The following is a 13843-nucleotide window of genomic DNA, read 5'->3' on the forward strand; positions in this document are numbered from 1 at the left end:
CTCCGGCTTCAGCTCCTGCCGCGCTGGCTCCGCCTTCAGGGCCGTCCGTCTCATGTGTGCAATTCGTGGCTTTCAGGAATTTGAACACCACGAGCTGTGATCTGTGTAGACCCCCGTGGTGGTGTCGCCTGCCTTTGCTAACTCGAGGGTGTCAGACGCTCGCTCTGGACCCCTGCCGCGCTGTCCCCCGGCACCTCCCACTCCACTCTGTCTCGGGCCTCGTGCTTAAGGATTAGGTCCCCGGCACTGACCTTTCTGTTAGCAAGAAAGACGCTCCCTGAGAGCTCAGGAAACCTTTCTTTATCGTTCTCATCTCATCCCAATCTATCCTGGTCACGGCTTACCTGCCGACCTGCTCTGAGAAAGTCACCGTGCCCGGGGTGTTTTCGAGGAAAGGTGTACCTGTGTTTTAACTTCGTGCCTAACGCACTGAATTACAGAGACTGCCCGACTGAGAAGGTGGAAAGACTCATGGTCTCTCACGTGTTCTGACCTAACTACAGACGTGCAGGTTGCAGGTGGATATGAAAGCAGTCAGGCCGTGGCTGCACTTCACAGTGGGAACGCCATGGGGCCTGGGGTCAGCACAGAACGGAAGGCGGCTTGGGAGTGGGCTTGGGAATGATGGGGCCTCACCTTGGAAACAAAGTTTTCACGACCCCGCCCACAAATTGAAGTCCAACCTCGCGTTGGAGTTGAAGTATGTTTTCAATATCTGAGGATTAAAGCAAGAGGCCTGTGGTCCCAGGTGCCACTCACTGGGCACTGCCCTCGCCTTCCCAGGCCCCCTGGGGAAACTGAGTAGGAGTGAGGGGGCAGGAGCGTGAGTAATGGGGCCTCTTCCGTCCCCTTTTCATCTGCGTGCGGGACCCTGGGTGCCGCCAGCCTGGCGGAGGCTGGAGGAGGGCTGCTGACAGCCGGGCAGGTCATGCAGGCTGATGGCCGTCCTGGCTGGGGCCCTGGGAGCCGGCTCCACGTCCACCGGGCCCCGGGGCGACATCGTCCAGCGCTTGGGAGGCCAGCAGCTTCGAGGGGAAGGGCTGAGAGAAGGCCCTCGGGAGGCGTGAGCGAGTCCAGTCGGGAAGAAGCCACCTGGGTGCTGCCCGTTCCCTCTCCCTGTGCCTCTCCCGCTCTTTCACCCTTCCATCTTAGAAGAGAACCTTCCTCCTTTTTATTTTTTCTTATCTTTGACCCCAAACTGGGCTTGCTGCTCAGGCTGGAGTCTGCAGACACCCTCGCTGTGGCCTGCCGTGCCTCTCACCTCTGCCCTGGCATCGCACGGGGCCTCGGGGGCCCTTTCTCCTCAGAGTCCCTCTCTTGTGGCCTTGAACAAAGGGTCAGGTGCCTGGAAGATAAGATTGTTGTGTGGCCATGGTGGGGTGGGCTGCTCGGAGATCCCTAGAGGGTGTTTCCCCCTCTCTGTTCAGAATGCAAATTCCAGATCTGTTCTGTCAGTTTTCGATGCCAGCGTGGCTGGCAGTCGTCCCCCTCCCAGCTGTCCCCGCTCCCTCGGGTTTCCTCCCGTGCATCCCCAGCTTCCCGTCGTGGAGCGGCCCGTGCGCCGGCCTTCGGTGGCTGGCCCGTGGGGAGAGCCTGGCACGCCTGCTCTTTACTGCAGTCCAGTATAGTTGCTTGTCTGGCTGCCAGGCTTTCCAGGTTTCTTTCGGCTCTCCTCTGGGGTGTTGTCAGAAAGCAGAGGGACAGGCTGCGTGTCATGGGTACCGACCTAGGCCCCATCCTCTGTCACGGCTCCGCCGATGCCTGAGTTGGGAGCTGACCTGCTCTGCCTCTTCCCCGCCCTTCCCCAGTAGTATAGGAACAGTTTCCCAAAACAGGATTGTTCATGAACTCTGTTGACACTCCGAACTGACCTGGCTGCATCGTGAATCACACCGTTGGCTTCTGTCTGTTTCTCCCTGTGTTAGAAGAGCCACAGGTTGACAGAGCTGGGCCATTCTGATGACTTATGAAAAACCTAGTGATCAAGGTGTTCCGCTTTCTGTTGCATTTTTAGAATGAGAACAACACAGGAAGTGTAAGGGTGAAAGCTGCTTGGGATGGCCCGGGCCAGGCCAGTCATCAGGCGGGTTTCACTCCCTTCCTGGACACTTCCAGGAGGACTCACTGAGGAGCTGATGGGGCAGTGGCGCTCAGCATTTGCGGCTGAGGCTATAGGGATCTTATGCCTCAGTTTCGTGTGTCCTTGGGGCGATTTTAAATGTTGGGTGTTGTTCCTGGGGTGGGACTCGTAGCAAATAGTAGGCGTAGAGCTTGCTCGTTGGTGGATTGATTGAAAAGTGCTGAAAATATCAACAGGTGTTGGTTGTTGTATATTATGACGTAATGTAAGTAGATGCTGGTGATACAAAATGTATGTAATTCTAAAAGTCTAGTCCCAAGAGGCAGGACCACTCTTGAATAAAACTGTGATGTTTTGTTGGCACCCATAGAAGGTGGGAGTGGAAGGCAAGACACAGTTCTTAAGTCTGACAGTGCTCTAACCCAGAGCCCAGCAGCTTGGGGCAGGGCTGACAGGCACCGCCACCTCGTTCTTCAGGTCAACGGGCAGGACACGCCCAGAGCCCTCTGAAAATTGAGAGTATCTAGAATTGTGACAACGCTGTGGTCCTGTGTGCAGACAAGATTCTAGAATAGAAGACAGAGTAATGGGAGAGCACAGCCCCTCGGAGTAAGAATTTATATGCCCCAGAGACGGCATCGCCCACAAGCCATTCTGGAACGGAAGTGGGTCCACTGGCCTGCGGGATAGTGGGCAGGAACGTGCACCAGGGGGTTAAAATAGACAGCAGGTCTAGAGCAGGTAGAAGCGAGTGTGGCTTAGAATGGAGAAAGCTCTGTGAGCCTGGAAGAAGCTGTTACACTTGTAACAAGCGTTAGCACCACCGGCGCAAGTGAAAGCCAATGGCCTGGGAGAAATACAGGACGCAAGAGCGATCCCAGGAAACTGGCCAAGAACAAGACACAACCAGAGCTCAGGTGGCCTCCCCGCCGCCAGGTGCCGCTGCACAGATGGGAGCCCATTTCTGTGCGCGGAGCAGCCAGGGCTCAGGTTTACTTTTGCGTCGGCTGCGCTGTGGCGCCCCCCACCGGTTACACGGGAGCCCAGAATTGATGAGAGGGAGGGAAAGCAGGCACCCCCGCCGTGCTGAGTGCAAGCTGCTTCACGTGCAGGGAGCGTGTGACAGTTTACCAAGAACCTGTTAAACGCTCTCCTCCTTTGGCCCACTGATTCCCCTTCTTAGGAGTTTGCCCTTGGAGAAACATGATGCCCATAAAGATTTATATAAAGGGTGATTTTCTTGTTCTTTGTGTTTTTTAAACACAGAAACAGCTAACCGTAGAGAAATGTCTAAATTACATAGCACCTGACAGTGAACTCCTGCACCATCAGGGAGGCCAGCTCCGGGTGGAGCAGTCCCCAGGTGGTCTCAGCTGTGCTTCCAGGGTTCATCGCGGGGAATGAAATAGAGGCAGAGAGGAAATTCAGAGGTGCTAAATGGTGGCTGACCCCACAGAGCGAGATCCTGGGGTTTTTATTTCTCTGTTTTTACTTTCTGTGTGACTTTTTAATTAGTGAACATCACAGGGCCAGCAGATAACCTTCATACTGAACTGTTCTGGGACCCTGTGCTCTGGCTCCCCGTAGAGCAGGGGTGCTTTGGTGTGGGGTGCAGGGCACCCTGGCTTGGAGCTGAGCCTTGTCTCCAGTGCTGAGCTGCTGCCGGGCCCCTGCTCCCACTCCCCTGCGCGGTTTGGCCTTGTTGCGTTCCCGGCTGGTGGTGAGCACGTGGGGAGTCCGCGTGGCGGTGGCTTGCTCACGGGGCCCAGCAGGTCCCGCTGTCACCAGCCCGCTGGCCCTCAGTCCTGATGCTCTTCGTCACAGCGTTGACCTGTCCTGCTCTCGTCCCTCTCGCTGGGAAACGATGTTCTTTCAGTGAGTTAAACCTAAGAGGACAAAGGAAATGTGTAAGGCTTGGGTTTAACTCGTTTGCAGACAAGGAGTTCCTCAATCCCTTGAGCTTCCTAAGTGCTGGTGTGCGGCCACTGTGCACCAGCTCTAGAGAGAACGTGCCAGGCCCCTTCCTCCCTGTGCTCCCGGAGCCCATGCAGCGGGGAAGGCGGGGGTTCTGGGGGAGGATGGCGCCGGATGGCCAGCTACCCTGCTGCCCTGGAAGGCACCGCTCGTGGAGAGAGCCCCGCGTGTCTGGTTCCAGGTGAGGTCTCCCGTAGACAGAGCACCTGCTGCCCTGTGTGTCCGGCGTTCCTGGAGTGAGCCGTTAGGTCACAGTCTCTCCTCTGACTCAGTTTCTTTCACCAAACGGCATTGCTGTCTGCCGGGAGGTGGCCCTAGACCTGCTAACCCCTCTGTGATTTCAGCCGTCAGGCTGAGCCACCAAAGAAGGAGACGGCCTCTGCCGGGCCCCAGGTGAAGAGAGCCGACGAGTGGAAGGACCCCTGGCGCCGGTCCAAGTCTCCCAAGAAGAAACTTGGGGTATCGGTCTCCCCTAGCCGGGCACGACGACGTCGAAAAACGTCAGCCTCGTCGGCCTCTGCGTCTAATTCCTCCAGGTAAGGAGGCAGGGAGGCCAGCAGGACCGAGCGGCGTCTGTGCTCCGCGGGGCTGTGGCGTGGCTGGGTTCCAGAGCCTCGCTGGCTGACAGGACTGACACTTCACCCTGGTGGGGCTTCTCATACCCCCCGGAGCCGTGTCAGCCGGGTGCAGGCCGCCCAGAGTGGAGCACAGACCTGGGCAGGGGGCAGCGTGGGGAGAGACGCTGCTGGGCGGAAGACCAGAAGAGCAGCCTGGCCCCAGTGTCTAGTCGGTCCACCTGTCGCCTCTGAGTTTGGGTCAGCAGCTGTGAAATCTGTGTGTGTAGTAGGTCCGCACAAACAAGTGAGGATGCTGCGGGCGGTGAGAGCGGGGGCTCTCCCTTAAGAGGGCCAGGAGGGGCCTGCGGAGGTGGACGGGGCCTGGACGTGTCTGTGGACTCAGGGTTTCCACTGCCTGCACTGGTGGACACACAGATGCACACGCGTGTGTCCGCCCGGGTCAGACACACTCACCTACACACACGGGCACACGTATCCTGGCTCTGTCCCCCGAGGGCCTGGGAGCTGTGTCACCGGTGACAGTGAGCACACCCAGCACCCAGGTCTTACTTTCTAAGCACCATTCCCACGAGCCAGGGGACTGGAGAGCAGCGTCTGTCCGCGAGGCAGCCAGAGGGCGGGCATGTGTGTGCGAGCCGGGGCGGGCGGAAGGAGACCCCGCCTTCTCTTCTCCCCTGGGCTGCAGGTCGTCATCGCGGTCGTCCTCCTACTCTGGCTCCGGCTCCTCCCGGTCCCGGTCCCGGTCCTCGTCCTACAGCTCCTACTCCAGCCGCTCTTCCAGACACAGCTCGTTCTCAGGCAGCCGCTCCAGGTGCGTCCCTGGGGCCCAGCAGGTGTGGACAATGCCGGCTCATCCGGGTTCCTGCGTGACGGCAGCTTTCTGCTTTGACGGGGGCCTCCAGGTCCTCATTGCTTGAGGAGGAGTCTCGCTAGGTTAGGTGTCTGGTGAATTCTGGAGAACACACAGCGAGGGGCTGAGGAACCAACACGGGTGCACGTCAGGGCTCACAGGCCACACCGATGCTGGGCTGTGCTCGTAGCACAGACGAGGCAGCCGCGGGGTCAGCGCCAGCTCGGCTGACCTCCTGTGGACCTGCACTGGCCAACGTGGTGGGTCACATTCCAGCACACTAGAATTTTGGAGTGTGCGCAACGCCTGTTTGGGGGGCTCAGATACAGAATGTTTGCATCTTCACAGAAGGTGCTACTGCCCTATTCCAGAAGGGTCGGGAGTATTCCCCACTGAAAATAGGCAGACTGCTTGGAACGTTAGAGAATTTCTGGTCATCGCCTGGGTGGGAGGAGTCACTGGTTCGCATGAGGAATAGGAAACACTGACCCCGTTTTTGCCTCTTCAGCCTTTTCAACAAGTGCAGGCTGCCGTGTGCGCCTCCGCCCCCGGTGCCACCTGCACACGGACCCAGAGTCACTCCCCCGCCCTCTCTGCCTCCTGCCAGCCTGAGACGCGCAGGTGGGGCCGCACCCAGGACAGGTCTGGGACCAGAGGGAGGCTGCGAGTGGAGGGGGCCGCCTGTGTGGCTCTGTCTCCGCGGTCGCAGACAGGCGCAGCTCTCCCAGGGGCCGCAGCAGGGCGTGGACCCACCCCTACGCGCTCACATGCCCACCACGCACAGACCCACACAGACACACGTGCCCCCCGCTTCCCTGGGGAGCACGTCACAAAGTGTTCTTGGGTAAACTGATGGGTCCTCCTGCGGGGTCTGTGGCCCCCAGTGGCGCCCCTTCCTGGCAGGCTGTCTCACCCTAGGACAGCGTAGAGCAGGTGGGAGCAGCACAAGGAGATCATTGAAGCTGTCGCGTCTGAAGGCCACGTTCTTGTGTTCGTGGACTTAGATGACAGCTGGGCCTGCCTTTGCTGCATGTCATCTTGTGCTGAGTGACAGCTGTGAGAAAGGAAAGCCAGCCTTTTGCTAAGGGTATCCAGAGGGCCAGCTGTGGGCACTGGGCCTCACGGCCGTCCTGCCAGGAGTGTAAGCAGTGCCTGGGTGTCCAGGGGAAGGCTGCCTGTAGGAGGCTGAGAGGGAGACAGCGAAGATACCGATCATCAGTGGCAGGAGAAGCCTTCTGTGGTTTCACGTGAAAAATAAGGCTGTTGAGCTGTGGGGAAGAAGCCTGGAACCCAGCTGATAAATTGGGGGGTTCTGGAAATCCAGGGTGTGGGGGGCTTACCTGAGTCTCCCCTCTGTGAGCACTGGGTGACACGGAGACAGACGGAAGAAGGCCCTGTGTGTGGTCTGTATATGGCTGAGCCGTTCTCACAAAGTCGGGGGCGCTTTCTTCGCTACTTAACCTTCCCCTCAGGTTGTGTTTGCGAGCCCCGCCGACTGTCCCAGGGCCTCCCCGCCGGCTCCCAGGTGATGGCTGATGGGGTGCTGCCTGCCCCTTGGCATCTCTTTTCCCCGTGACATGCATCTGAGGAGATGACCAAGACCTGTCCGAGGCTGAGCGGTAGCCCCTGCGGGGGTGCGGCCGGGCGGAGCGCCTCCTCTCACCTCGGTTCACTCCCTATAGGTCCCGGTCCTTCTCCTCGTCCCCGTCCCCGTCCCCGACGCCCTCGCCGCACAGACCTGTCAGAACCAAGGGGGAGCCGGCTCCGCCTCCCACAAAAGCAGGGTGAGTGCTGCGGCGCCCCGGGAAGTGGGCAGGGGCGCAGGGCGTAGGCCTGACCTCGCGCTTCCTGGCTGTGGGCCAGGACATCCGTGCTCCAGCATGCTCACTCTGGTGCTGGAGCCTCACTTGTCAGGAGCCAGTGCGGCACGTGAGGGCCCCTCGCCCTGGGGACCTGCTGTGCTCGGCCCTGGCTGTGTCCGTGGCAGCCTCAGCCCTGCCGTCCTCACCTTCTCTGCTGCTCCTGGGACTGGTCACGTCGATCCCTCTCAACAGATGTGGCGACGGGAGGGGTAGAAGCATCTAGGACTTAGCACACAAACCTCACGATACCTGGCGTGCAGGGTTGGGGTGCACGGTCCGCCGGGTGAGAGCACGCTCCGCTTCTGCGGCTCTGCCAGGCGCGAGGCCCATCCTGATGTTGGCCGTCCCCACGCGCGTCTGGCCCCAGCCCCCATGGCAGGTTTTCCTCCTGAACGGGGTCGGCTGCCGGGCCTCAGGCTTAGGGAGTCCTGGGCGGCTCACTGTTAGAAAGGGAACGGTGTTGGCATATGACTTAGGCCCCAGGCACCGCACCCACCTGAACTGTACTGTTGTGGGGGGACCCCGAGCACAGTGCAGGCGCTTCGGGTCCCCAGGCTTCACGCAGATGGCGTCGGGCGGGGTAAGTGCGGGTCTGCCTCCTGGTCGGCACGGGCTTGGATTCAGCCCTGCTGCTGTGCTGAGCAGCTTCCTCTAACGCAGACTCTGCTTCCTGCTGGCGTCAGCGTTGCTGGCAGGGTCTGCTCTGTGGCCCATCTGCACTGTGCGTGTTCAGGGCGCTTAACAAACTGGCAGGGTATCTTCCCCACGCAACGGTGAAGAACAGCTTGGGGGCCATTTTCCCGACTCCCCTGGGGTCCCCAATTACTGAGGGAGCACAGCCCAGCTCTCGGCACCGCTCCGGGACTCTTCAGCCGGCCCCGTCTTCCTCCCTGTCCTTTCTTGGAGGGGGAGGCCATGGGATGCTCAGTGTGGGGTGGGGGTCCACGGGAAACAGCTCCTCACAGGGGAGTGTGCGCATGCACTGCACGCGCCCCGAGGTCGGCCGGCAGGGCCGCCTCCGCCTGCCCAGCCGGGTCTGACCCTCCTTCTGTCCCACGTCACAGAGAGAAGCTGCTGAAGAAGCCAGCCCCACCTCCAGCCCCACCGCAGGCCCCCAAAGCCACCGCTCCTGCCCCCGAGCCCACCAAGCCCGGAGACCTTCGGGAAGCCAGGAGGAGGGAGCGGCAGGCCAGGAGCCCGCCCAGGAGGTGAGTGCCCCGGCCTTCCAGGGCTGGCGGAGGGGTGCTCGCAGGCAGCGGAGGCCAAGGACCGCGGCACGTCGCCGAGCCTCGGTGTCCCCAGCAGCTCGATGGCTGCGAGGGGCCCGGGTGCTCCCTCGGTGCCAAGCTCCCCCGTGCGGGATGCACAGCGTGAGCGGAGCTGGCCAGGGCTGTGGTTGGCTCACTTTGAGGGAATCAGAGCCCCGCCCACTGCCCGGTCGGTGGCGAGTCACTGGGGGCGCGTTGGTCTCAGGCCAGCGAGCCCCGGCTTGGAGGAGCACCCGCGTGTCAAGGCCACAGAAACGTGAGCAGCCGGGCTCTTGGTTGTGTTGTAGGCGGACTGTCAGCGGCAGCGGCAGCGGCAGCAGCTACAGCGGTTCTAGTTCCAGATCCAGGTCATTATCACGTCTCTCTGGCCCCAGTCCCATCGGCATCTGCCTCTGTCCCCCCAGTCAGGGTCCAGGGAACCCCGGGAGAGGCCACGTTAGGTGTGAGCACCCTCCTCCCTCGGGTGGCGGCACCGTGGGTCCGAGGAGCTGTTCCCGAGCCGCTCCGGCGAGGAGGGGGTAACGGGCTGAGGCAGCTGGGGGCGGCCGATCGAAAAGATCTGAGGAAAGAGCGAGCAGAAGAGAATGCTGCCGTCTGGTTGTTCAGAGAGCAGGCGGCATCGGGTCGGTCCTTAGGGCCCTTGAAGCCGCTTTCCTCCTTCACTTGCAGGCAGCAGGTGGTGTATATACATTGCCCAGAGCCGGCAGAGTAGGTCTGGGGTGTGTTAAAGAGCAAACCTTTCCAAAAGGCTGGGCTCTTCCCTTCCCTGTTGCAGCCTCCACACACCTTAGGACGCAGTGCTGCCGGTTTTCTCAGAGGGCGGGAGTCCCTGTGGAGCCTGGCCTGTGAGGGCCCAGGAGATCGGCCACGTTCGGCGCCTCCTGAGCGGCCCGTTGGGTTGTCTGGCACAGCGTCTGCTCGCGCTGTGGCCCATGTCCGCCCTCTGTTGTGCCCCGCCGCCAGGGTGGGTGTCCAGCTCTTGGTCACAGTCAGCCGTGTGTCCCTGCCCAGCTAACAGCACAGTCGCCTGTGAGCACGAGGGCCTGGCCACAGCCACGTGGGCGTCCCCTCCCTGGGCGGCACCTATAGAGTGCCCAGAGCCCCCCACATCTCGGGCTGGGTGGGTTCCCCTTCCCTGGGAACAGGAATCGGGTCTCGGGCTGGGGCCGCGGTGCAGACGTGCTTGTGCGTGCAGGTCCCTGAGCGTGAGCAGCGTCTCCTCCGTGTCCAGCGCCACGTCGAGCAGCAGCTCAGCGCACAGCGTGGACTCGGACGACATGTATGCGGACCTGGCAAGCCCCGTGTCCTCGGCTAGCTCGCGGTCCCCCACCCCAGCCCAGACCAAGAAGGAGAAAGGTAGAGCCTGTGTGCAGGGGAGGGGGCGTGCAGCGGCCCCACGCTGCCAGTGATGACGCCTCCCCCAGACGGCACGCGGGCGGCCGCCTCAGCGGAACAGAGGCTCTGATGGGCGTTTCTCACGGGCAGGAAAGTCTAAGAAAGAAGACGGTGTGAAAGCAGATAAGCGGAAGCGGGATCCGTCCACGCAGCCGCCCAAACCCTCGAGAACCCCCGCGGGCGGCAGGTCCTCCCAGCAGCCCACGACCCCCCAGCAGGCGCCGCCCGGCCAGCCCCCACCGGCCACGTTCATCGCCCACAAGGAGATCAAGTTGACTCTGCTGAACAAGGTGAGGCCGTGGGCGGTGCTGCTGGGGCTCTGAGGCCCAGGGCCGGGCCAGCAGGCGGCTCTCCACGTCACCCGTTTCGTCCTGCCCTCGTGGCCAGCCCTGTGGGCAGTGCCTGTGGGCACAGGGTAGATGGGAGACGGGCCGGTTCCCACACGGCAGCCCTGGGACCTGGGGCAGGGAGCAAAGCAGACTTGGCCTCTAAGTTGACATCCGCGATGCCCTGAGAGACCGGAAGGCCTGAGTCCCACCCCTGGCGTGGAGGCCTCGAGACCGTGGGCCCTGCCCCCCTTGGGGCCACGTGGCGCAGGAGCCCCAGAGGAGTGCCCGCAGCGGCGGAGAGCAGGTGGCCGCCTGCTGCAGGGCCTGTGTTCGCTCAGGCCCTGGTCCTCCTCACAAACACCCCGTCGTTCCAGGCTGCTGATAAAGGGGGCAGGAAGCGCTACGAGCCCTCGGACAAGGACAGGCAGAGCCCACCTCCAGCCAAGCGGGCCAACCTCTCCCCGGACCGAGGTGAGCCTCCCACGTCTGGAGCCGGCGCCCCATTCACCCTTGAAAAGTCTCGAGGGCCTCAGGGACTTCTGATTGAGTGGGTCGTGTCTATCGACATTGATAGTTTTGGAAGTTAAAACTATATATAATACTTACCTTTAAATATAACATGGGTAAGATTTTTCATAGAAAAAAACTGTATCTTCCAAAACAGACGTTAGTAGGAGTGGCATTGGTCTTTGGTTTTTTACAACCCTCTTATGGCTGGGATCCCATCTCTTCTGGTCACACAAATCACTCGGCCTCTGGAAAACCCCACCCGGGCTTGTGAGGCCGTGAGCATGCGGAGGGCGGGCAGCATCTCGATGTCGCGGGGCGCACCTGACTGCTGCCCCGGCGGTGCTCGGCCGCACCTAGAGAACCGCTGGCCCAGGCAGAGCCTCTTCCTGACTGGCTCTAACTAGTAAAGCAAAAGCCTGAGTGTTTCCAAGCCGTCTTTCCCCCTTAAAATGGAGAGGTCCCGTGAACCCCACCAGGAGCAGGAGGTGGACACCGCCCGGCCCCTGAAGCACACCCCCCGGGGCCGCCTGCACGCCTCTGCGGGGCGGGATCCCCTCCGCCTGCCCTCGCTCAGGGCCCCGCACTCGCACGACAGGAAGCACTCCTTCCCGTTCCTGGTTTTGCTTGTAGTTTTTAAGCTGCCGTGCCTTTTTGTTCCCCATTTGAAGCCCCTCACCGTGAGTTTCTTCAAGGCACGGAAGGAGGTTTTTGTCTGCTTGGAGTTGGACGCTCAGAGCTCGGTGGCCTGTTTTGATGCTGGCTCGGGAAACCAGAACCGAAATTAGACCTCGGCTTCCGTGTTTTTCTGGGGCTTCATTTTCCAGTGTAATCCATCCTCCCCTTTTCCTTTTCTCACTGGCTCTGCTCCTTCCGTCTTTCTGTGAAAATGAGGAAGCCGAACTGAGCTTTGTGGCATGGGGCCACCGGGGGCCAGAGGGGCCACCCCATCCCTGTCTGAGCACACCAGCCCCTGCGCAGCTGGCCCCGTGTGGAACTGGGACCCTTGTCTTACCTGTCCTCTGTCACCCAGGTTCTCGGGACCGGAAGTCAGGTGGGAGACTCAGCTCCCCGAAGCCAGAGCGGCAGAGGGGCCAGAATTCCAAGGCCCCTGCGGCCCCGACAGACAGGTGGGTGCCTCCCCCGGCCCCCGTGCCCTGGGCACAGCGCGCCGGCTCCTTCGCCACACAGAGGCTGGCGCAGTCTCCCTCCCCAGGTGGAGGCCAGCACCACTAGCCAGGGCAGGCTCAGAGGCAGCGGGGCTGTGGCCCGTGGCTCAGATCCAGAGGCAAGAGGGCGGTCCGGCCCGTGTCTGAACTCTGCCCCACCAGTGGGTCCTAGAGTGAGGAGCGGCCCTGAGCGCGCGGCCCCGGCCAGGGGACCAGGACCCAGATGGTGGTACCCCTTCCCCTCCCTCCCACGTCAGGCACAGGAAGTAGGGGCACGGATCCCCTTTTCCCAGGAAGTGGGCTGAGCCTCTGCACACCTGCACCCCTGGCTTTGGGTCGAGGGCCGGGTGGGAGGGGCCGCGGGGAGGGTGGGCACAGCCCCGGCCCTCGGCCCACAGCGCGGCTTGAGGCGGGGTCAGCAGTGTGGGGTCTCACGTCAGCACAGAGCAGGCTGCGCACGAGGACCAGAGGAGGAGGGCGGGATAGCATGGCTCCAGGCAAGCCCTGACGCTGTGCCCCTTCACCCGCGCAGTCTCTGCTCCACGACTGGGGCGTGGGAGCGGCGTGGGGAGGCCACCTCGACTGTGGCCAGAATCCGGGCTGGGGGCAGGAGGCCGGGCTGGGCCCCACACGCTTACCCATCGTGGGGGGCCTCGTCCAGTGGGGAGGGGCGCCTTCCACCTGGTAGGTACAGCTCCTGGGGTCCAGGCCCCCGGCAGGAGGCTCATAGAGAGGCCCTCCACCCCTCTGACTGCCTCCCCACCCCCACAGGAAGCGCCCGTTGTCCCCCCAGTCCAAGAGCTCCAGCAAGGTCACCAGTGTGCCCGGCAAAGCCTCGGATACCAGTGCTGCCGCCGGCGCGTCCACGGGCACCAAGTCAGGGAAGGCCAGCACGCTGTCCCGGCGGGAGGAGCTGCTGAAGCAGCTGAAGGCCGTGGAGGACGCCATTGCCCGCAAGCGGGCCAAAATCCCCGGGAAGGTGTAGCCCGGGCTCTGCTCCCCGAGGCAGAGACTCGCTTGTTTTTATAAATAGGGTAAGCGCAGCCATTTTGGATTTTGCAGTTAATGTCTTATTTTGGCTGTGATTCTTTTTAAAAATTAAAAAAAAAAAAAAAAAGTTTCTCAGCTGGAAAAGAAGCCACACACGTAACGAAGATGACGCTGAATCCCAGACTGAAGCAGCCCCTTCCCAGAGCAGAAGTCCGGCGAGCCGGCTGGGCGGGCGGCAGCGCGGTGAGGACCGGCTCGATTTTATGTAAACGATGAGTCCTCCCTCTGCTCGTCAGTCAGGCGTCCTCACCACCCGTCGGTCGCGCCCTCGGCACCCGCCCTCCTACTGTCGCCAGGAACACCAAGTCTGCCGAGTGTCCTCCCCGCCCCTGCGTCCCCAGGATCAAAAAGTATATATATATTCTTGACTAAAGTCTGATTGGGAAATACTCCTGTCTTTTATTTTAAGCATCAAATTGTTTTAGTTGATTTAAAAAGGAAAAAAAAAATACAGAAAAGACCAAAAAAAAAAGGCCGAGGGTATTGTTGGGCATCTGTCAGATGTGGAGGGTCTTTTTTTGAGGGGTCTCCTAAAATAAAATATTTTGATAAACAGCTGTCTTGCCCTGGTGGTGATGTTTGCCTGTGCCTGGGCCCCCGCCTCGGCCCTCCGCTTGGCAATGCCCACTGGGCTGCTGGCTGAAGGAGGCCCCACCCCGTGGAGCGCTCACCTTGGTTTCCTCGCGGGGGCTGGCCCGGCAGGGCTTCCTGAACACCGAGATCTCCGCCTGAGCGAGAGCCCACCTTCCCCAGCAGCGGGCCCTGAGCCAGAGAGGTGACC

The 13843-nt window shown here is 61.4% G+C and overlaps 1 protein-coding gene across 3 annotated transcripts in view; it reads left to right on the plus strand.

Annotated features, from left to right (window-relative positions):
* Nucleotides 1-13615, plus strand: part of ZC3H18 (zinc finger CCCH-type containing 18) — a 51150-nt gene extending 37535 nt beyond the window's left edge. For 2 of the 3 annotated variants that reach the window (XM_060000611.1, XM_060000609.1), the window contains 10 exons: nucleotides 4399-4590; nucleotides 5318-5443; nucleotides 7165-7266; nucleotides 8409-8552; nucleotides 8900-8959; nucleotides 9808-9968; nucleotides 10098-10297; nucleotides 10711-10807; nucleotides 11877-11973; nucleotides 12784-13615. In XM_060000611.1, coding sequence (XP_059856594.1) covers nucleotides 4399-4590; nucleotides 5318-5443; nucleotides 7165-7266; nucleotides 8409-8552; nucleotides 8900-8959; nucleotides 9808-9968; nucleotides 10098-10297; nucleotides 10711-10807; nucleotides 11877-11973; nucleotides 12784-12997 — 1393 coding nt within the window. In that variant the 3' untranslated portion in view covers nucleotides 12998-13615. The remainder of the gene's footprint in view (nucleotides 1-4398; nucleotides 4591-5317; nucleotides 5444-7164; nucleotides 7267-8408; nucleotides 8553-8899; nucleotides 8960-9807; nucleotides 9969-10097; nucleotides 10298-10710; nucleotides 10808-11876; nucleotides 11974-12783) is intronic. The other variant, XM_060000610.1, reaches the window with a different exon arrangement.
* The last annotated feature ends 228 nt before the right edge of the window (nucleotides 13616-13843 follow it).

This window comes from Delphinus delphis, chromosome 20 (assembly GCF_949987515.2).
Source record: "Delphinus delphis chromosome 20, mDelDel1.2, whole genome shotgun sequence".
Taxonomy (NCBI): Eukaryota; Metazoa; Chordata; class Mammalia; order Artiodactyla; family Delphinidae; genus Delphinus; species Delphinus delphis.